Here is a 24,612-nt window from a genome sequence, read left to right as displayed (position 1 = left end):
TGGTGGAATTAACTATATTGGTTCACTATAATTCGAGTGCACCAGCGGATTTTCCTGCCTTGTGGCCGTTAGTGTTCTGGTTTTCTGCCCTGGCCACTGACATAAATTCAGTTAACTATATTACCTTATTTCAAATTCAAGTGTACCAGCGGAATTTTCTGCCTTGCGGCCGTTAGTGTTCCGGTTACCTGCCCTGGCCACTAACGTAATTTTTTGCAGTGTTCTTTCCTCACCTGTTGTCGCTGTCCAACACGGTGTGTAGTTTGACAGCTTAATACTTATTTCATTGCGGATAATCACGTCCGTAACAGTTAGGTCTTTGAGTTTTCATGTATCGATTGGTGTCTGGCAAGTTTAGTCGGTTAGTCCGTGGCTGTCACTTGGTTGGTTGCCGACGGATCAAGTGCTGCTGGGGCCACCACCTGTCTCATCTAAGTGAACGTTAATGTTTCGAGAGCAGGCACCCCCTCTCCCTCTGGAAGCGCCTGAGTGTCGTTGTCTATACTGTCCTTTTCATGGGTGTTTAATGGTCTGTTGCTAATGTATTTTAGCCAATGCTTTAAAGGAAAAAAATTTAATTGTGTTTTATGTAAATCAGCCCGTATTAGGAAGTTTGAATTCTGGGAAGTGGATATTTTGCTGAAAGTTACTGTTGTTGTGCTATCTTTTCATTTAGTGCGCTGTCAGCCACTTAAAACTTAAAGGTTTAAGGTATTTTGAATTTTTGGAAAATCAATTGTGGGCCTTCAGCCACTGAAAACCTTATTGTTAAATATAGTTATTGTCGTTGCGTTGCCTTTTTATTTAGTGTGCTTTCTGCCACTTAAAACCTAGAGGGTTTAAGCTATTTTTAGAATTTTTGGAAAATCAACGGTGGGCCTTCAGTCGCTTAAAGCCTTATTCTTAACATTTCCTCTTAAGCGAAGACATTGCGGCCTTCTGCATTAAAAGATTATGGTAATATATTTTAAAATTTTGAAATGAAATTGTGGCCTTCAGTCGTTGGTATTGCACCTTGTTTATGTTTGTGCTATCCACTTTTGTCTTGAGGCTTTCAGCCTAGTTGTGATATATATATATATATTGGCTCTGAGCACGATGGAACTCAACATCTGAGGTCATCAGTCCCCTAGAACTACTTAAACTTAACTAACCTAAGAACATCACACACATCTAAGCCCGAGGCAGAATTCGAACCTGCTACCGTAGCGGTCGCGCGGTTCTAGACTGAAGCGGCTAGAACCGCTCTGCCATATATATATATATATATATATATATATTATTTGCAATTTTAACTGCGTGTCTTCAGTCACTTGAATTTTATCTTGTTGATTTTTAAGATTTCTTGTTTGGAGGCCTTCAGGCATGAAAGCATTGGATTTTGAAACTCGTAGTTGTAAAGGTTCGGCAATGTGCCGTTTTGGTTTAAATGTGCTATTAAATCACAATAAATTACAATTTTGAAGTGAAACTGACCGCCACCTTATGTGGCCCTTTCCACAATCCTAATCACCTGTTCTGCCCTGCGGGTTTAGCGAGCGTATCAATGTGTTTGTGTAATTACTATCAAACAAGGTCAATTACATGTCCAACAAACTAGCCGCGCGGTCTAACGCCTGCTTCCCGAGCGGGAAGCTGTGCCCCGTCCCGGGCACGAATCTGCCCGGTGGATTAGTGCCGAGGTCCGGTGTGCCGGCCAGCCTGTGGATAGTTTTTTACGCGGTTTTCCATCTGCCTCGGCGAATGCTGGCTGGTTCCCCTTACTGCGCCTTAGTTACACTACGTCGGCGACTGCTGCGCAAACACTGTCTCCATGTACGCGTACGTCATAATTACTCTACCACGCAAACATTTGGGGTTACACACGTCTGGTATTAGAAGTTTCCGGGGGAGCCCACTGGGGGCCGAACCATACAATAACCCTGGGTTCGGTGTGGGGTGGCGGTGAGGTGGGTGGACTGCTGTGGTCTGTTGTGGGGTTGTGAACCACTGAGGGCTAAGGCGGGGCGAAGCCTCTCCGTCGTTTCTAGGTCCCCAGTTCAATACACAATACACACACACATGTGAAACTAACCAGAGGCTGCTAACTAAGCTCTTAAGCCAACCGACCACTTGTCTGCCCTGCGAGACTGTCGATCGATATACAGTCTTAAAGCCTGACTACCTCGCCCGTCATCAAGGTGGGGGCCACCCGAAGCTCTCCGAAATTCTTCGTCTGCTTTTTTGTTTAGCAATTATTCTGCTGGTAATTGACACTTTCGAAATAGTGACAAGATAGCCTACTATTGAGAGATGCTTTTATAGGAAATGAAAATAAATTCACTATATACTTGTTCGAAATTTAATAGTAGAAGTGTATCATTTTGGCCCTCCGAACACAGCAGCCAGTCGCGAAGGACTACAATTTATGCGGTCTTTCTCACGATACATGTGCCGAGTAAACCATCTGTCATCGGTACATTACATCACATTACGTCATCTACCCAATGCTGCCTTCTGAACTTCTCTAAAAAGAGCTTTCTGTAGCTGAATGTAATGGCTGTAAAGCCAGAAATACTGCAACCTGAATCAGTATCAAAGCTAGAGGCGGTGATACGCGGTGTTAATGTCCTGCTTGCTGGAGCAACAAAGTTTTTGTCTGAAGTTCATATAAACGACGTAGATAATTACTGTATTATGTCTAGCTTGTGCATGTTCTCAGGGTGTTGATTCCGTAACTGCACGTTCAATTAATGAAAAACCTCTCCAGCTGCTAGTAAGAACTTTATTAAGCCCCAGACTAGAACATCCTTCACATTTGTCAGTTTTCAAGTGGAGCTGGAACTGTCAGTTCTAATACATAATATAATGGATACACAGGGTGGTCAGAAACAGTCTGAAAAGCTTGTAACGGTGTCGCGGGGTAGGTTGTGCTCACAAACAATCGCTAACAAAAAAATTCGATACGTTGCGCCGTTTCCGATTTAATTAGATTGAAGTTAGCCAATCAGGTCGTTGCGATCGCAGGTTCAACTAGGCTACCAAAGACAGTGTAGCTAAACGTGTTCTAAGTTTAGTCTCCTCAAAAGGAACTACCACAGCTTTTGCTCACTTAAATTCATCCCTTCTCAAAAAAGCACATTTTAATGAGCATTTGAATAAGTGCTAAGTCACGAACTCACAGATGTCTGTGTATTACCGCATTTTACCTCGTACGAATGCTTGAATATGCGTGCGCAACAACCTTATTGGCTAATTCCAAGGCTAATTAAATCGGAAACAGCGCAGCTTATCGAATTTTTTCGTTAACAACTTTTTCTCAGCAGAACCTAGCCCGCAACACCCTTACAAGTTTTTCAGACTGTTTCTGAAGACACAAACTGGTTCAAAATGGCTCTGAGCACTATGGGACTTAACTTCTGAGGTCATCAGTCCCCTATAACTTAGAATTACTTAAGCCTAACTAACCTAAGGACATCACACACACCCATGCCCGAGGCAGGATTCGAACCTGCGAGCGTAGTGGTTGCGCGGTTCCAAACTGTAGCGCGTAGAACCGCTCGGCCACCCTGTCCGGCTGACGACACAGTATAAATATTTTCCATAACAAGAGATGAAAAACAAATGTTAGATGTGTACAATATAAGTACAGAGAGAATATGTAGCTTTTGCTGTGCTTAAGAAAAGCAGTGTCAGATGATGAAAAACGCAAAATTGACGGTAATGAAAATTATTATCAGCTCAATATGCATTTAGAACAAAAACCAGTCAAGTGAGAAACGATTCTTTAGCTTAATAATTTTATTACCACGATGTATAATAAATTCAATGCACAATAACTAAAAAAAGCACAAGATAGCACCACTTATACAAGTGGTTAAAAACTTAGAATAATTTAAACTCCCGCAATAATCAGTTTGCAAGACTGAAATGAAAAGATATAGCCTTCAGATCGTAGGCTTATAAAAACAGCTACGTACATTACTTTTAAATCAACATTAGTATTAAAACACTCTCAACATTGACCACTGAGAATTCACATTCAGGCTGGTAGTTATACAAAACCAACTCCAAAATGTATACACCTGAGGTGTAGAGGAACATTTCAGTTTGAATGGTGGTCCAGAAAATAATCAATAGGAAAAACAATCGCCATAACAACAGTAACCAGTAATTACAGTCGTTCTTGAAAGAGCGGACAGCAACGGTCGCTCAAGCTAAAACAGAATATCTCACTAAAAATTAGTAATGGACAGGAAGCGTTTCTACCAAACATAATCATGTTTCAACCTGGCAACAGCGAAGTTCATAAAAAAAACCCGTAGCCAAGTACGTTTTGGCACGCAGCAGGTTGCGTACAGTCGGAAGGCCAACAGATCAGACCACGCCTCAAAACCACATGCCGGCTGGAAAGTCCGTTGATGGATGCCCGGTTGTCGCCGGGCCGTGACACGTAGCGAACTGTGTCCACACGGCTCAGGCTATCAATCAGATGTTGTCTTGTTGGCCGCTCGACAGGAATTGAGACCACACAGGAAAGCGGCTCTGCCGAAGTGGGCCGCGCTGTGCGCTTCACTGACAGTGGTCGTCAACACTTCTCTGGCGCCGGAGCCATGCCGGAGCCGCTGGATGATCCTTCAAAGCGTCTTGCAGACGTGATACAATTGAACTCTTGCATAAATATCAGGTGGATTTAAAAAAGATGCACTGCTCACCATTAAAATTGCTACACCACGAAGATGACGTGCTACAAACGCGAAATTTAACCTACAGGAAGAAGATGCTGTGATACGCAAATGATTAGCTTTTCAGAGCATTCACACAAGGTTGGCGCCGGTGGCGACACCTACAACGTGCTGACATGAGGAAAGTCTCCAACCGATTTCTCATACACGAACAGCAGTTGACCGGCGTTGCCTGGTGAAACGATGTTGTGATGCCTCGTGCAAGGAGGAGAAATGCGTACCATCACGTTTCCGACTTTGGTAAAGGTCGGATTGTAGCCTACCGCGATTGCGGTTTATTGTATCGCGACATTGCTGCTCGTTGATAAAGATCGGATTGTAGCCTACCGCGATTGTGGTTTATCGTATCGCGACATTGCTGCTCGCGTTGGTCGAGATCCAATGACTGTCAGCAGAATATGGAATCGGTGGGTCCAGGAGGGCAATACGGAACGCCGTGCTGGATCCAAACGGCCTCGTATCTCTAGCAGTCGAGATGACAGGCATCTTACAGCATGGATGTAACGGATCGTGCACCCACGTCTCGATCCCTGAGTAAACAGATGGGGACGTTTGCAAGACAACTGTGGTGTCACCACCAGACACAACAATTGCTAGGTGGTAGCCTTTAAATAGGCCGCAGTCCGTTAGTATACGTCGGACTGGCGTGTCGCCACTATCAGTTATTGCAGACCGAGCGCCGCCACACGGCAGGTCTAGATAGAGAGTCCCTAGCACTAGAACCAGTTGTACAGCCGACTTTGCTAGCGATGGTTCACTGTCTACATACGCTCTCATTTGCCGAGACGACAGTTAAGTGTAGCTTTCAGCTACGTCATTTGTTACGACCTAGCAAGGCGCCATATTCATTTACTATTGATATTGATATTGTGAATCATGTACCTTGAAGAGCAACGTTCATCATTAATGGATTAAAGTTAAGTATCAAACTAATTTCGTCCGCTTTCTGAATTCTAATTGCTTGTCATGTTCCAGACGCCACGCCAGCCTGCGTGAGCTAAAACGCGTGCATTTCTGTCTCCTCTAGTAACACGGTGTTGGCTCTTCTGCCAACACTACAACAATCATCTGCACGAACAGTTCGACAACGTTTGCAGCAGCATGGACTACCAGCTCTGAGACCATGGCTGCGGTTACCCTTGACGCTGCATCACAGACATGAGCGATGGTGCACTCAACGACGAACCTGGGTGCACGAATGGCAAAACGTCATTTTTTCGGATGAATCCAGGTTCTGTTTACAGCATCAAGATGGTGGCACCCGTGTTTGGCGACATCGCGGTGAACGCACATTGGAAGCGTGTATTCGTCATCGCCATACTGGCGTATCACCCGGCGTGATGGTATGGGATGCCATTAGTTTCACGTCTCGGTCACCTGTTGTTCGCATTGAAGGCACTTTGAACAGTGGAAGTTACATTTCAGATATGTTACGACCCGGCTCTACCCTTTATTCGAACCCTATGTTTCAGCAGGATAATGCACGACCGCATGTTGCAGATCCTGTTCGAGCCTTTCTGGGTACAGAAAATGTTTGACTGCTGCCCTGGCCAGCACATTCTCCAGATCTCTCACCAATTGAAAACGTCTGGTCAATGGTGGACGACCCATTGGCTCGTCACAATACGCCAGTCACTACTCTTGATGTGTTGCAGCTTGATGTGTTGAAACTGCATGGGCAGCTGTACCTGTACACTCCAACTAAGCTCTGTGTGACTCAATGTCCAGGCGTATCAAGACCGTTATTACGGCCAGAGGTGGTTGTTCTGGGTACTGATTTCTCAGGATCTATGCACCCAAATTGCGTGAAAATGTAATCACATGTCAGTTCTAGCTTAACCTATGTGTTCAATGAATACCCATTTCTCACCTGCATTTCTTCTTGGTGTAGCAATTTTAATGGCCAGTAGTGTATTTCCCCAGTGACTTGGTGAGAAAAATTGGCGTGTCATGATTATAAGAACCGTACGGTTCTACACGTTAGAAGTATTAGAATGTTTTTACTTTAAAAAGAGCTATGTTGTCATGTTTACAAAATTTAAAATTGCATACTTTACGAGTGAAAGGCTAAAAGTATTGTGTTTAGATTTAATAAAAGTGTTAAATTGTTGCAGTGAACGGGGCGGCCAAATCAGCCGTAAAGTTACGCCCTCTGGTGAGCAAATATTAAACCACAGGGAAGAGCAGAGGGCACTAGCGTATTTTGGACGTCCTGTAGACTGCTTACAGAGTCATATTTACATGTATCTAGTTGTAGTTATTCCATCAGGTGTGTCCCTAAATTATCCCTTCTTGAGTGTATGAATGATTACGAGGTTGTTTTTGATACCGTGTCAACTTTTAAACACCGAAGTTTATAATTCTTCATAAAGTTAAAGTATGCGAATACTTGTAATGTATCGAACTGTACAGTTCTTGTAATTTCATAGTTTTAAGACACACCTATTTTTGTCACACTGTAATTAGGGGCATAACTCCTTAAATTTGCTTGGCCTTTACTTTTATTGGCCGGCCGTTGTGGCCGAGCGGTTCGAGGCGCTTCAGTTTGGAACCGCGCGACCGCTACGGTCGCAGATTCGAATCCTGCCTCGGGCATGGATGTGTGTGATGTCCTTAGGGTAGTTAAGCTTAAGTAGTTCTAAGTTCTAGGGAACTGATGACCTCAGATGTTAAGTCCCATAGGGCTCAGAGCCATTTGAACCATTTTTACTTTTATTTATCATTTGACGTTGCTTCTCTACAGCATGTAACGGTACTTGAATTACGTAAACATTAGGGCACGTTACCTCAACCTCTCGACACCAGCAATATTCTACTGTATTTCTGTAAAATAATTAACATATTTCTGTAACAGATTTAATTTCATTAATGTAGAGGTACTTTGATACATCGATATGTTTATGTTGCAATGATATTATTCTTATGTGTATTCTTTCTTTTGTCACTGTGATCTTTGACGTATTTGTAACTCTGATTTTTGGGCGCGCAAGCGGTTATTAGAGAGTCAGTCAGGTCTTGGTCGTCATGTTGATAAGACGCAAATTGTAGTCAGTTAATGAAATGTGAACTTTAACAGTGAGGAAGATATTGTGAAGTACGTTTTATATTGTGAAGTGATGTTGCAACAAAAGTAATAAAAAAGAAGTGTAACTTAAATTCGGAGTTCTGATTACTTTTTTACTTCACCATTGTGCTAACTTGCAAAAATTTAATCTTCAAGAATGGTTTACGAAACACATCTATAAAACTTTTGAATATCGCAGAATAACACCTAGGCCTCTTTGCATCGGAGCTTTGAATCATCACTACCTAGATTTTCGACGATTGAGCCATGAGTTCACAACGAGACCAGCGTGGGAAACACGAAAAGATGAGTGTCTAGTTTATCCATTATTTCATGAAATGATTTTATTAACTGTGCTCTAATGACACCTGCCACATAAGGTAACTTTGTTGTTGCCCGAAAATGCAATATTTAGCAGCGTGAGCAACACTGCAATCACAATTAATTTTTGACCTTTGTTGTGGTAGTGTTGTTGGAAGCACAAAGTTAAGTTATACTTTTTTTCTGTTCTTATAGTGTACACATATAAGTTTCGTTTTTCATCTATTGTTATGTGGGATATTTGTTCAGCCGCACGGGGTAGTCAGGCGGTCTAAGGCGCCTTCCCACGGTTCGCGCGACTCCCCCTGTCGAAGGTTCGAGTCCCCCCTCGGCCATGGGTGTGTGTATTGTCCATGGCGTAAGTTGGCTTACGTTAGATTAAGTAGTGTGAAAGCCTAGCGACCGTTGACCTCAGCAGTTTGGTCCCATAGGAACTTACCGCCACCACCAATATTTGTACATACATCATATCATGCATTACTTTCAGATCCACTTGAAGATGGCCTAATGCAGAGGCTCAAATCGATTGTAGATTTAATAACGTGTTTATTAACAACTGGTGTGCCTTTTCATTAAACGTAGGTAACCTTGAATCAAACTGAAATTAAAATCCAACGGTATATCTGCAAGCTTGCCTTTCTCGTAGTTTGACTAGCGAAACTGAAACAAGTGTCGAGACTTCGACCATTTGATCGCGGGTCACTGTGTGTGCAGGAGGCGACGCGGAAGCGTCCCTGGAGCGGAATGTTGGACGCGACCGAGGACGGCCCGAGCTGCCTGCAGCACGATGCCTACGTGGACGATGGGGACGGAGCTGAGTACAAGGGAGACACGGACTGCCTCTTCCTAAACGTGTACACCCCTGCGGTAAGCCCTACCAACTCCCCGTTCACCATTCAAAAATATAAACACTACCACTTTCTGCCTCATACTGCAAACATTTTAATTCAATATCCAGCACGTAATAGAGTGGAAGTGGGTCAACAAAAACTGGTTTCTGCGTGAGGGTGAAGCTAGTGTTAAATCTTTTGTTATTCGTACTTAGCCGGCCTTGGTGGCCGAGCGGTTCTAGGCGCTTCAGTCTGGAACCGCGCGACCGCTACGGTTGCAGGGTCGAATCCTGCCTTGGGCATGGATGTGTGTGATGTCCTTAGGTTAGTTAGGTTTAAGTAGTTCTATGTTCTAGGGAACTGATGACTTCAGAAGTTAAGTCCCATAGTGGTCAGAGACATTTGAACCATTTTGTTATTCGTTCTTATTTACCTCTATTATATTCAGAATCCAACGCTGTTACTTCTGACAGCGTCTGCTGTCTCAATGCGTTCTACGCTTCGACGACAGAATGCAATCTTAGTCATTTTCGTGATTTTACTCATGAATGTCTGCTACAGAAAGACTCCACAAACAAAGAGGAGGGATAGTATCTTGAGTTCTTTATGAGGAGCTTTAACTGAATGTTCAGCCAGGCTGTTAAGTTTTTAGAAACCACTCTGCTCATAGCGGAAAAATTTTCAAGAATGTGAAGTGTTCTCTGATGTATGACTTACCCTTCAAGAGCTAACACAGGGAGCACGTTCCATATTTCACCACAATTCCAGCAACACACACTTCCAGAACCTCTCTAAAATTCCCTCGTCTAATTCCACTCTCATATTCGATGCATAGAGTCTACGATCCTACTACAACCAGCCCAAACCACAAAGCACATTTAGATTTTTGAGGAGGAAAACCTGATAAATTCTGTTTTCCAACCTTCATAATGAGACCTTTACCAAGTAACTTTCTTTAATTAAATAAGAAAAACTTTACGATTACGTTGAATGATTGTCTGAACTGTGGAATGGATACAAAACTCGAACTATCGTAAAGCGTGATGTAACTGCAAGTGGTATGCTTACCCTGTGTAATTGTTAGCAAAAATTTACACGAACTGATTGGAGAGTGCTACTCCCAATACCAATAGAGAAATACAGTCACTGCAAAAGACATTCAGCCGCTTAGGCACTGAATCCTCTGGCCCTGTTCAAAGCTGATAACTTTGGTCCCTGTGTTCATAAAAAAAAACTAAATTTTCTTACTTCTAAAGCAGCAACGGTGGAATTCGATATATTTTTGTCTCTCATAAAAAAATATAAAGATACTAACTACAGGCTCAGCGATGTGCAATGCTGGCGGTAATACTTTGAAATGCACGTGAAATTCTTTTGGCTGCTAAACGAGAACCTTAATGAAAAATCCAACTTCTTTGAAAAACGTATGATCTGTACAGGGAAGCGGTACTGACTGTGGTGAATTATTAACACTGAGTTTTTTTAGCAAAATTATATAACAAGTTATGTCTGTCTTTTCAAAAACATCTAAAACTGAAGTAATATTGCTCAGAATAATATATTTACTAACTGGTCCACAAACAATGAGATTTATACAGCAAGTAGTATTTATCCTCACTAATCCAGCATAAATGCAAGTCATCAAATTACATGTAGCTCTGTTAACAAATCTTAGAAGCATTACAAACGCGAAATATCTAACTAGCCTTTTTATAAAATCAGTTTACGTACATTCTGTGGTTACTCAACAACTACAAATTATCAGCCAACTCATCTATACTAACGTGCTGGCAAAACAAAAATCATAATTATTTAACATCTTTACCTTGCTTGCATGAAGACTTCTGCTTCCATGTTTAACAACATTGACATACCTACAATAATCTAAAACTTGGTGGCTTCACACAGCACACCGCCAAAACTGCCTACTCCATCGTCTTTCGCTCACAGACAGCTATCTACCACTGTGCGACAAGTGCTCTCTTACTGAAAAACTACAATCTCAGACCAGAAGCAGTATGTTTGGCTCTGCGGTCGTACACAGTCAGCAATCCGCATTATAAAGCCTATCAGAGACATACATTGTTTATAATATACTAGTTTCATTTTAATTTACATTAATGTTATTGTCATATTCGGGTGCCACGTACAGGTGTGCCCCAGTGGACTCCTTTTCAACCTATAATCCACATTCACCACCATACTCATTCCCTCATTCACTGCACTTGTCTGCCAGCAGTTAGTCATGATGCCGTTGAACAATATCCTCCGGACGGCGTACAGTACAATATCAAAGCCTCAATGTTTATCATACTATCGTCACATCATGATCACCTGTTTTAACAGTATATTCTGACGTTCTTTCTTTCTGTTTCTTTTTTTTTTGTGACAACATGAAATGAAATAAGTACTTTACGGCTGAAGAGCAGTCAGATACAGCAACCTTTTTGCTTTGGAGGAATGACATGAAAGAAAACCGGTAGACAATCCAATTTCGTGGTGTTGTAGTGAAATATTTGTACAGCAGGCAACACAAATTAAATTTTTGCGATATGAGCATGATTTAATTTCCGCGTGGTTCACTATCTGACGCGAGACTTCTTAATGGGACGCCTTTCTAGTGGCTTACGTATCCGAAGTTATGAAAGCGTGTACAATGTAGTGTGATGGTCATGTTGTCGATGATAATGAAAGCAAACGAAGATGAAGAAATCCTATGGAGGCACATGGTCTTACTAGTATCGAACAAGTACCACAGCAAAAAGCTTCCCAATTGGGAGGTGTACTCCGAATCTCCATTACATGCCACCCCCGTATGAAACACTGCATGGATTATTTGGAATTCAGCCGAGGGCAGTAGATGCGAAGGAATTTTGAATCACAGTTTACTTCCGAAACTTCCTGGCAGATTAAAACTGTGTGCCGGGCCGAGACTCGAACTCGAGACCTTTCCCTTTCTCGGGCAAGTGTTCTACCAACTGAGCTACCCAAGTACGACTCAGGCCCCATCCTCACAGCTTTACTTCTGCCTGTACCTCGTCCCCTACCTTCCAAACATTACAGAAACTCTCCTGCGAACCTTGCAGGACTAGCGCTCCTGAAAGAAAGACTATTGCGGAGACATGGCTTAGCCACAGCCTGGCGGATGTTTCCAGAATGAGATTTTCACTCTGCAGCGGAGTGTGCGCTGATATGAAACTTCCTGGCAGATTAAAATTGTGTGCCGGACCGAGACTCAAACTCGGGACCTTTGCCTTTCGCGGACAAGTACTCTACCAAGGTAGGAGACGAGGTACTGGCTGAAGTAAAGCTGTTAGGACTGGGCGTGAATCGTGCTTGGGTAGCTCAGTTGATAGAGCACTTGCCCGCGAAAGGCAAAGGTCCCGAGTTGGAGCCTCGGTCCGACACACAGTTTCAATCTGCCAGGAAGTTTCATATCAGCGCACACTCGGCTGCAGAGTGAAAATCTCATTGTGGCACAGTTTACTTCCGTTTGCAACAAGACATATCCCTTTATTCCCTTTATTTATTTCGGCTTCATACGTCACAGCGTTGCCAGTTGCTTCCGAATCGTGGCTAAAGACAAATACACGATGAAACCTATTGCGTTAAACACAGTGCATTTAAAAACTTCGGTGAATGTTGTCATAACGCAAAAGAAGCATACAAAGAAAACAGATTTATTCACTAACGGTGTAATCTCCGTTCGCCACGATACACGGTGATCAACGTTTATAAAAGAAGTGAAGATTATGGCTGTAATCGATCTTAGTATGGATGTCTCATGTCTTCGAAAGCCCTTTGCCAAGTTATTTTGAGAGCAGCATTCCTGTGACCCTGATGGTTGAACTAGTAGCAGAAGTTCTCAAAATTAATATTGTTCACTTTGGTGTGTAGAATATATTGTTGTGATTGACATGAAGTGGCACCTCTTGACGTACCACGACAGGAACATATTTTTAATACACATCGAAAGTTTTAGATGCATTTTGTGCTTTTTGGCTCTCACCACTTCAACGACTGTTTTCGACAGGTGAAAGGCGAGCGAGGCTTCCCTATAATAGTGTACATACATGGAGGGGGCTATACGAGCGGCCATGCCGGTTCGGAGTGGGTCAACCCCCAGTACTTCATGCTCAAGGATGTGGTGGTGGTGACCGTCGCCTACAGACTGGGCGTCTTTGGTAAGTGATCGGGACACAAGTAAAATGATATTCCTAATCCCACGATAGTTGTGTGCCGTTACACTTATTCTCAGGACTGCTACGACGAGTAATCGTAAGGTTTTAATTGTTACCTCCAAAAAATCAAGCAGCGACCTTCAAAATTTTGTAGTTGCTGTGTTGGGCAACTCTAATTACCAGCAATACAGCCTAACCAGCAGGTTGCCGAAACTTCGGCCCCGCCAGCGATTCTACTGCGGCAAGATTGCCCGTAAATACACTGTCCAAACTCATTAATGTGCCAACCTGTCAAAAGCTTGAGCAGCCATCTTCTGAAGCGCGGACGTGCAAGAAGAGACTCAACGAGAGGAAGTTAGTTAGTTGGTTACGTGTTCCATTGATCAATCGCACGGTACGGTAGCCGTTATTGTCAGGAACGTGTCAAGTGCACAAGAAATGCACATCTGAAACAAGATTTTTTAATATATATATAGTTAATGATTAATATTTCTGTTATTTACCCCATTACCTTAAATATACTATTTTTATAGATTTATTTATTCCTATTCAAGAATTCATCTATGATATACGAGGAGTTGTCAAGGAGATATAATTTCAATTTATTTTTGAAGCTATTGCAGCTGTCTGTCAGACATTTTATTTCATCTGGTAATTTGTCGAACATTTTTATAGCAGCATATTTTACCCCTTTCTGTGCCAAAGATAGGTTGAGTAAAGGATAGTGTAAGTCTTCCTTTTTTTGGTATTATAATCATGAATGTCACTGTTGTTTTTAAACTGGTCCATTTTGTTGAGAACAAATTTCATACGTGAGTAAATGTAGTGGGAGGCTGTTGTAAGAATTTCCAATCTTTTAAAAATATGCCTACAAGATGTGCGACTATGAATCCCACATATTATTCTAAATACTTTCTTTTGCCCAGTGAATACTTTTTGTCTAAATGTTGAGTTACCCTAAATATTATTCCGTATGACATCAGAGAGTGAAAGTATGCAAAGTATGTTAGCTTAATAATTTCTATATCCTCAAAATTGGCAGTTATTCCTATTGCTAAAGTTGCAGAACCTAGTAGCTTTAGAGGATCCAAAATATGAATTTTACAATTAAGATTCTCATCTATATCTACATCAAAAACTTAGCGTGCTCTACCCTGTCTACTAACTTCTGTTGATATATATTTATTGAAGGGACTGTACTTTTTGCAGCAGAAAATTGGATGTACTGTGTTTTTTCATAGCTTAGAGCGAGCCCATTTGCAGAAAACCAATTAATGACTTTTCCAAAGACCTTATTTGTATCATTTTCAGTTTGAGTTTCTTTTACTGGGTTAAAAATGATGCTCGTATCATCAGCAAACACTGTCAGTTCAGCTTCCTTTTTCAGATAGGAAGGGAGGTCATTCACATAAATCAAGAACAGAAGGGGACCCATGATTGAACCCTGTGGAACACCTAATGTAATTTCACCCCATTTAGATGAAGTGGCAAACTTATTTAAATCACTTGACCCACACAACGAAACTTTTTACTTCCTGTTTTGTAGGTATGACTTAAACCACTCATATGCTATTCCATTTATACCATAGAATTGTAATTTCTGTAACATAATGTCATGGTTCACAAAATTAAATGCTTTGGACAATTCACCATAAGGAAGGAACCTAGATGGATGTGGGACTATGCCGACTTCACTGCCATGTCTAGCTGCTTTATGGTTCTCGGTTGAAGATCCACTGAGCGAACTGCCTGATCGAGGTGGTCCCACGGATTCTAAATCCAGGGAGACTAGTGGCCAGGGAAGTACGGTAAACTCGTCCCGGTGCTCTTCGAACCATGCAGGTATACTGCGAGCGGTGTGGCCGGTTGCATTGGCCTGCTTGTAGATGCCATCGTACAGAGGAAAAGACAAGTAGCATGCAGGGATGGACATGGTCCCCGAGGGCAGATGCATTCTTGTGCTGGTCCACTGACCCTTCCAGAATGACGAGATAACAGAGGGAATTTCCCAGACCATAAGGCTCCCTCTACCGTCCTGGACCCTTCTCTCTATTGCTGCAGGGTGTTTGCTTTCAGTCTTTCACGCCGTTGGAACTTAGAACGCGAATCGTCTGGAAAGGCCACCTGTTGCCACTCACTGGACATCCGGCTGCGGTGTACCCATTGCTCAACAGTTGCTTGTCTATTCACACATGCACATCTCCACCCTTGTCATCTATTGCCCGTGGTGTACCACAGTTGTCTCGTCGCCCGTTTCGGATAGCGCCATTTTAGCATGGACGGTATACTTTAACCACGACGGCAAGCGAACAAATACAAATTTAACCGCTTCAGAAATGCATCCACCCTAGGCCCTTAAGCCAGTGATCATGGCCTTGTGGAGGCCAGATTACTCGCATAACAGCAACTACTGCACTGTTACTCGTATCTCACTGACATGCTTTATATACCCTCCACTGCCAGTGGTGCTACCAGCCGTCTCTGAGTGGTTATTAGACGTTGACTTAAAACATAGTCGGTGGTCACATTAATGCAATTGGACGCTGTATTATGGCCAACTACAAACGGTTTTATTTCCGAGTGAAAATGTAGCAGATACCACTGAAATGGGTGGCGCCCACTTCGCCACAGGCGTTGCTTGTCGCACTACAGCCACAGTACTATTTGCTTCTGCTGATCTCTGATCAAGAGAGGCCCTGAGCAGAACATGTGATTAAATTCAGAGAGGGTTCCTTGCATGAACAGTGAGACAATGGGAGTACACTACTTTTGGTTGGTTGGTTTGTGGGAGGGGACCAAACAGGGGGACCATCGCTCCCATCGGATTAGGGAAGGATGGGAAAGGAAATCGGCCGTGCCGTTGAAGAGGAACCATCCAGAAATTCGCCTGAAGCGATTTCGGGAAATCATGGAAAACCTAAATCAGGATGGTCGGATGCGGGTCCAGTGTGGTAACCATCATGCCGCCTCGCTCGGTACATTACTTTTTTCTCTGCATAGATTACGAAGTGAATGTGATGTAAAATGACAGAAACTCGCGTTCGTATTTCGCGCGCTAGTTACTGGTAGAGCAGAAAAGACGGGAAGGGAATGATAGTGCTTTCTGAAGTACTCTCCGCCACTCACTGTCAAGTAGCTTCTGGTGATGAACATGGTTGGCTGTACTCTCAGTCCCACTTCAGTATCCTAGTCGAGAGAACGGTACAGCGCAAGGCGAGGAAGCAGGCAAATGGTAAAAGAAGCTTCTAATAAGAACATTTCACAATATCTCAGCTGCCTCGTTATTGATAATTTTGGACTGAGCGCTGTTTCTGGTGTTTACAGTTTTGATTTGCAAGTAGCAGGCACTTCTGTTTTGATAGAAGGGTACGCGCTGCCGGCAGGGTTCCTGTGCACGGGCGACGAGCAGGCGCTGGCCAACCTGGGGCTGCGCGACCAGGCGCTGGCTCTGCGCTGGGTGCGCGCGCACGGCCCGGCCTTCGGCGGAGCCGCCGACCGCGTCACGCTCATGGGCCACGACGCGGGCGCCGCCAGCGTCCACCTCCACATGCTGGCACCAGCCTCCAGGGGTGAGTCGCCCACTGCTGCCCTCCGCCGGCCAGAGTGGCCGTGCGCTACAGTCTGGAACCGAGTGACCGCTACAGTCGCAGGTTCGAACCTTGCCTCAGGCATGGATGTTTGTGATGTCCTTAGGTTAGTTAGGTTTAAGTAGTTCTAAGTTCTAGGGGACTGATGACCTCAGAAGTTAAGTCGCATAGTGCTCAGAGCCATTTGAACCATTGCTGCCCTCCCACCTTCACAGCATGCTCTCTAGCGAGCCAATCAAGTCGTTCACCGAATCTTATCAATGGGGACACATCCGAGCCTTTGAATGAAAGAGAATAACTGTAATATTAACAGTTTGCTTGTGGCTAGGATGATGTGACAACATGTGATGGTTGCTGTGGCCTTCTCCACCAGACATCAAGGCGCCTAGAGTATCAGCAACCAAGGTGACAACCTGGAGCCGCGTGTTGCCCGCTTCGCAGACACACCGAAGCACTATACAACTGACAGGCAATATTGATGAAGGCCACAACAACAACAACACAGCAAAACCACCAGCGGCCACCAGGGCCACTACCGGCCCACATAAACATAAGGAAGAGGTCGCTGCAGATCCCAGAATTATTGTCACACGTAAAAACCACGTGATGGAAAATTGTTCCAAGGTACTCATCCGCCGAAGCGCTATAAAGGCAGGCGCTCGGCCTCACATTGGACCCCTCCCGGATAATGAGCTTCGCCCTGACATCTACCCATCCTATCAACTCTAATCCCATCTTCCTGCCTCCTCCTTAGGGCTCCCTCTCTTCCCCCTCCCTCCTCCTAAGCGGCTTCCCCCTCCTACTCCCCCTCCCTCTCTTGTGCCCCCTTTCAGTGTCTCTGCACTCCCTCCTGCCCTGTCTTCCCTCTTCATCTCCCGCCCCACGTGTCTCCCGCCTTTTTGTGTACCCGATCACGCCCCTACCCTCTTAATCCCGTTGCTTCCCCTTCTGCCCCTTGCTCTCCCCTCTTTTCCATCATCTCTGACCTTTCCCTCGGCAGGTCCCACCTGGCAGTTTTATTCTTTGTCGTTTGTGCTCCAAGTGGGTTTTAAGTGTGTTGTTCTGGAGTGTTTTTAATACTGTGGCCGACTTTTAACATGTGCATGTCCAATTCAGTGTCTTTTCTGTGTTTTAAGAATCGCCAACTGTGTTTTTTTAACTTTCTGGTGACTTTTTTAACTGCCCCCCATGAACGTCTCCATGTCAGTCTATTTTTACCTCCTTTTTCTCCCATTACTCTGTTTTATGTTCCCCTTTCTTATCGCCTTATGTATGTATCTTTTATTCTTATTTTAGTTGTCATGTCACTCGGCTGAAGAGCGGCGGATTGTGCCGCTGACAGCCCTCACCTGCCCATATGGGGCAGGGGAATGAAATCGCAATCAAGAAAAAAAACTCTCACATTGGCAGTTCATCGATGGATCGATTGGATCTTCTCGCTGATCTCTGGATTAAGCTTGGTATATCGGAGAAGTCTCTGGCAGAAACTAGTAGGGAATTATTTCAGTTCTTTTCTATATTGTTCTTGTATGTAGTTGTGATTCGAAGACGGGTCACTGTTTTGTGTGGGTGTTATACTTGGAGAAAATGTTTTGGTTAATTGAACAGTCCAATAAATTGTTTTCGGACTTTGATCGTTAGTTTCTTCTGTGCACGCAGATATATCAATGGTGACCACAAGAATGGCTCTTATTTTTACACTTTTTCGCGTAATTGTTTCTGCACACTCGTTTACTTTGGTTAATGGTATGCTGTGAACAAATGAGATTAATTATTGTTATACTGGAGCTGGCTTCTTATTAAATGAACAGTTTTGTTACTCCAACTCAATAGAATGCACAAAATATGAATCTCTGCTACGACTATCGTAATAATGTTCTGAAATTATTTCTGTTATCAAAATTAATCAAGATACTTAACGCAATGCTTAAAAAAACCTCAAACCTAGCGGTGGATTTTTGGTCAACATTAATTATTAATCAGTGCCATGGCGAACACTAGAGCACGAGACTGTCATTGTTAACCAGAAAATAATGTTTCTACAACTTTTTACCAGTCCATAATTTTTTTGTAGCATGATTTCCTTTTGAAACATGACAGTATTTTAATTTTGACACTGTTAAGGTTTACAATATTAGCAGTCTGCGTCCGCGTGTGAAACTCAACGTAAAATCTGCTGCTTTGTACTCTGATCTCGAACTGCTGTAAGAAACAATTTTAAATTCACTTTCTACCTGACCGGTTATTGCGGTATGATTGTCCTCATTATCATATTTGAATCTGCCGCGGCGGCGGCTCGTTCCGCCGTGTTGCAGCTCTGCACCACCAACACTACTTTAAAAAGCTGAAAATGTCTTAAATAAATGGGTAAAATACCAGGCAAGCTTTCTAATAATACCATACGAATTCTCATTCAATAACTATATTTAAAACTCGAATAATAACAAATTCACACACCTTTCTTTATAATCAGCGCCCTGTGGCGTCCAGCTTACAATCTTGCAAAAGAAAGCTACCTATGCGTTAAACATAGCGTCACAGGTTTCCTCTCTCTAAGTGACTCCAAGAAGACGACAACGACATTATTCTTACACTACCATTTATACAATGGCTGACTGTGATAAAATTTTTTAGTTTTTCTTAATTAATTTCTTTCTGTGGCCGTTTCAGAACTCGCTGACACAGATATTATTTCACAAATCACAAATCCGCTACTTAATCGTTTACAAATAACAATTATAACATAATTGTTTCCATTCTATTATTATTATTATTATTATTATTCAGAGTCCACAGACGTAATCAGATAGTCATAAAGCATGTTTTACGAGGAAACGCTATAAGTTGCACTTCTTATTTATGGTACTCCATTCTCATTTCCTAAAGCTCTTAGTTGGTGCAGTCTACCTAAATTTTTCTCCCTCAGAAAGCACTGTCTCAGAGAATATCACTTTTGTAAACCTATAAAGACATTATTTATCTGAAAATTCCTGGTAGATTAAAACTGTCTGCTGGACCAAGACTACACCTCTTGGTCCAGGGGTGCTAGTCACGCAAGTTTTGGAGGAGAACTTTTGCGAAGTTTGGAAGGTAGTAGATGAGGAACTGGCGGAAGTAAAGCTGTGTGAGGGTGGTTGGTAGATCAGGCAGCAGTGAGGCAGCAATAGCCGACCGAGACAGACGCAGCAACAGGGAACTAAACGATTTTGTGTCATTTACGAGTTCCTAACCAGGAGCGAATTTTATTGTATCATCTGTGTGCATTAATAGTTTAGTTTCTTGAGTTTATGCGTGTAAATTTAACATCTAATAGCTACAATTCTCCCATTTTCGTTTGCGTCAGAAAGTAAGCCGATTTTGTGACATATTAAAAGTTCCTAATCAGGGGCAAATTATTTAGTTTCACTTGAGTGCTTCGGTAGCTGGGTTTTTGAATATCTGCATATTATTAGACACAGTTCGTGCTTTTTCTCAGGGTCTACAGTACAGTTGCGCAGCACGTGCCGATAGTCCTTTTATCTGAATAGTTGAGTTTTCCACGGTCTTTAGTATGGACAGGGACTGCGACTGTTGTGTGCGGATGCGAGCCGAGTTGATGACACTTCACTCTCAGCTTCAGGCTGTGATGGCTTCGGTTACACAGCTTGAAGTTGCAGTGGATGGGCACCACTGTTGTGGGCCGGCCCTGGGGATCCAACGGACGTCCAGCACGTCAGATTCCTCCAATCGGTCCTCACCGGTGGCCAACTCAGTTATTGCTCGCACTGAGGCCGACCCCTCACCTGTGGTCGAGTGTGAGGTCGCCCTGGGACGAAGCAGGTGGCGAAAGACTTCCTGGGCAGCCACACGTAAGGCCTCCCCGGTTCGTCTGACAAACAAGTTCCAGGTGCTGTCTGTGGCTGACACTGTCGCTGAGCCAGATGCTGTCGCCTGTCCTGTTTCAGAGGAAACCACTCAGCCTGCAAGATCCGGGGAATCACAGAGGGTGGGAGTCTCGGTCCGTCATGTAGTTTTAATCTGCCAGGAAGTTTCACATCAGCACATACTCCATTGCAGAGTCAAAATTAATTCTGGAAACATTATGTATCTACCAATTTGTCACTATCACTATTATTATTATAAAGGGCTAGAGCCATGGTCTCTATGGTTGGCAGGAGCATGGTGTCGAGTGCAGGAGTGAGGATCCTTCGGCCACCCGAAGGTCCTAGCAAGATATTGTTAACCGGATGCACATCCTTGGCTCAAGGATACACAGTTGTCTTGTTTGGGGTGGCCAGTAACCAGGTAAGCAGGTGAAGCTCACTTCAAGACTGATGTCTGTGCGCCTTGGGGTCTTAGCCTCCACAGTGACGGCACTGCACACACAGTAGGCAGTTATGTCACAGATGCTTGCTGAGTGGACACACTTTGGATGTTGCGTGCATGGTCCCAATGGCCAGCAGCTTGGGTAGTGGCTTACAAGGGCTCTCGACGTTGACGTTGTAGACAGCTCCATAGGAAGACCCAATCAGCTCTACATGAGGTGGCCATGGTCGTGAAGAGCTACGTCACAGCCTCTCAATGAGAGAAAGGACAGTGACAGTGGTGTCGGTTCGGAGAGGCAGATCATGGCGGCAGCTACCGTGCTCCCTCAAGCTGATGTAATTCAGCAGCTCACCAGTAACCATCAGCTAGGCCTCCAGCGGGCCTGATGGTAGGAAGCGAAGATGAAGCAGTAACAGCCTACAGCTGCCTGGGCTGGTTGTTGTATCGTAGATCGAATTCATCTAGATGGGCTGTTGTTAGTGTGTCATAAGTCACATCTTGGGACTGCTTGGCAATAAAACTTAGAACTGGGCTTTGGAAGTCAGAGCATTTGAACATGTCTCTCTACCCAGTCACATTTTTGTCTGGCAAGAACTACCAAATGTGGCCTAGTTTTTTGGAGCCGACAGCACTCCACACTGCATTGCTGTGTCCCAGATCTTCTCTTCAAGCTTTCAGTTTGGCTATTTCTACAGCATCTGTGTGCTGTAAACCCACTCGTGCAAATGACTTAGGTAATGTTGCTTCACTATGCATGGTCAAGACAACGACGTTGTGCTCCTCTTCTCGAGAGGTTACCTTGTTGCATCAACGCTTTGCTCATCTAGCTCGTGTGATGTGTGGCTATTAACTTTTTGGTGTGCCCATGCTACATGCAATACTAGCATTCCAATGTAGGTATTGCGTAGTAGCCTGCTTGGCTACAGTTCTGACGCTGTCGCCAGCTCGGAAAACTTTAAAAAAAAATTTCACATCCACACAGAATGCCATGCTGGGGCACATCACAAGAATCGGCAGCAGCAGCAGTAACAGGAACAGCAGCATTGTTAGTAGTGCTGATTGTATTAACTTTATTAGTTCTTAGTCAACACTGTTATTCACATTTTCTTCAGATATATTTAAATCTTTCTTAATCTATTAAAACTATATTATTGCTGCTTACCATATTGAAGTTTCCAGAATGAGTGCTTGGGTAGCTCAGGTCGTAGAGCACTTGCCTGCGAAAGGCAAAGGTCCCTAGTTCGAGTCTCAGTCCGGCACACAGTTTTAATCTGCCAGAAAGTTTCATATTGAAATTATTGCCATTTCTTACGTAACTGAATTTTAAAAAATCTGCATGTGTTTAATGCTGGTCTGATGTAAGAGAGGCCCTGAAGACCTTAACCTGATCATGTTGAATAAATAAATGAAATAGTTTCGTGCCGCCGCCCAAAAAATTGCCTATAATTTGAGCTTCACAGGAAAAGGGGAAATGGTGACCCTCAGACCCTACATTAAGGGGAAATAGATAAATCAGTTAAAATCTTATTTAATATACATCTTAAAAGCTATTGCCACTACATTAAAAAATTAGATAAATCACTCCGAATCTTATTTAATTTTTCCCTTAAAAAGTATTGTTCAGAAGTAAGTAATGATCAATAACTTTATTACTTTCAGTTATACATTGTGTTAGCTTTAATAATGAAATCCATAAAGCTAGTATCTACAATGTTCGTGAAACACATAAGAGAAGAATATAAAGTTTTCTTTTAAAAGATCTTATTCTTTGTAAAATCCCTTTTACACAGTAGAAAACTTCATTTTCGAGTCATTGCGAAGGTTATATCTTAAACAATGTGTCACACATAAGAAATTTGGTTAAAATTTACATATTTTATTAGAAACAAACTGTTCAGTGCCAGTACTAATACATTTTGGGATTTGACCGCTTCTTACTTCGATCCTTTTAATACTTTGCTTTGATGGTTTTGCCTGCTGTCTCACTTCACTGAGGATTTTGAGTTTTGATTGATAGGTCTAACCGTGATCAAAGATAGCCACTGCGTCACAACAGTAGACATATACTATAAATGATTTGTTTCGCTTTTGAGAAACTATTCAAAACCTAGTACTTACGTTGTCTAAAAGAATAGTGAAACAAAATATGTGCCTTGGCTTCAGAAAAGGCACCGAATCCTACTTTGACATACAGTGGTGTGGAAAATATAGATACTACAAAATCCATTCTCTTCTTGTGCTAATTACAGGTATAGACTGCAGAACATCAATATTTCCAAGCAATAAATGGTTTTCCCCATTGACTTGAGATATCGCTTAGACAGACTGCAGTTCATCCTAAAACTTCGACATAATTCTCTCGGTGCTGCTCTGCTCTCAATGTATCACGAACTAAATTGAGGATCCGAGAAATATCGACTTAGTCCAAGAGTTTCTAGACCTATTAGTGCTTAAGTCCAGTTTGGAATTCATTAATATCTATTCCAACCTAGAGTACTGAAATTTTTTTTCAAGATTTATATTGGCGGATTTATTTTCCTACATCTCCCATTTTCCTTAAAACAATTATGAAAATATTTTCATGCATACGATGCGTGTAAGGCAAACACCAGACGTCTTTTCAAAATAGTTTCCAATCAAACGTCTAAAAATAATTCCTGCTGTTGTGTCGAAAATTAAGGCTTTAACGTAGGACTGAAAATACCATTAAGAGAGATTTTCAGATACAGCTTTTGCCTTCTCTATTCCATAATGAGTTCAGCGAACGAAATATGTGTAAACATCTCCAACTCTGAATGAACTGCTCAACTCTCTTTCGTCTTATTTCCAAATGGACTTGTGTGTGCAATTTATATGCAAGACCATAAACATATAGCTTATTAATTGTTGAATTTGACACTCACTTCACTCTCAGTTCTTCATAGCTGCCTATATTCGCTCAGAAGCTCTCATCTTCAAAAAGCTGATGATCGTTTCGATGCACCACCTATGGTCCTCGTTTTAACTGACTGATCAAAAACTGTCTACTTTCTTCAATAATTATGAACTTCAAAGGATTTGCATGTGCTATGTGATCCACTTTTTGAATAAAATGCCAGCCGGAGTGGCCGAGCTGTTCTAGGCGCTACAGTCTGGAACCGTGCGACCGCTACGGTCGCAGGTTCGAATCCTGCCTCGGGCATGGATGTGTGTGATGTCTTAGGTTAGTTAGTTTTCAGTAGTTCTAAGTTCTAGGGGATTGATGACCTCAGCAGTAAAGTCTCATAGTACTCAGAACCATTTGATTTTTTGAATAAAATGTTTTCTTTTTGTTTATCAACGATCTGCTGTGTTCTAGTATATTTTTGATGATGCTTCATTGTTGATCAGAAGATTCAAAGTTTGGTATGAAGTTTCTCAGCTCTTCTGTTGAATCCGTATTTTCCCCCAATAAATTATAACTTCCCATCGTTACTTTGGTGAACAATCAATTTACTGTACAAATAACTTATGAGTTTGCTGCCGGGTGACGTCGTCCACCGCCGCCGATATTTCGACAGGAGTACACCCTACCATTCTCAAATCACAACTGGAAGGAGGAAGTAATATGCAAGAGAATTT

General features: G+C 42.8%; 1 protein-coding gene across 1 annotated transcript in view; it reads left to right on the top strand.

The window, feature by feature from the left end:
• LOC126335739 (juvenile hormone esterase-like) overlaps positions 1-24,612 on the top strand; it is a 136,290-nt gene that overhangs the window by 30,248 nt on the left and 81,430 nt on the right. Inside the window, exons 3-5 of the mRNA XM_049999195.1 lie at positions 8,824-8,976; positions 12,973-13,123; positions 16,504-16,689. Of these exons, the coding sequence (XP_049855152.1) occupies positions 8,824-8,976; positions 12,973-13,123; positions 16,504-16,689 (490 nt within the window). The remainder of the gene's footprint in view (positions 1-8,823; positions 8,977-12,972; positions 13,124-16,503; positions 16,690-24,612) is intronic.

This window comes from Schistocerca gregaria, chromosome 2, assembly GCF_023897955.1.
Source record: "Schistocerca gregaria isolate iqSchGreg1 chromosome 2, iqSchGreg1.2, whole genome shotgun sequence".
Taxonomy (NCBI): Eukaryota; Metazoa; Arthropoda; class Insecta; order Orthoptera; family Acrididae; genus Schistocerca; species Schistocerca gregaria.
This window is presented reverse-complemented; position numbering and strand designations above follow the sequence as displayed.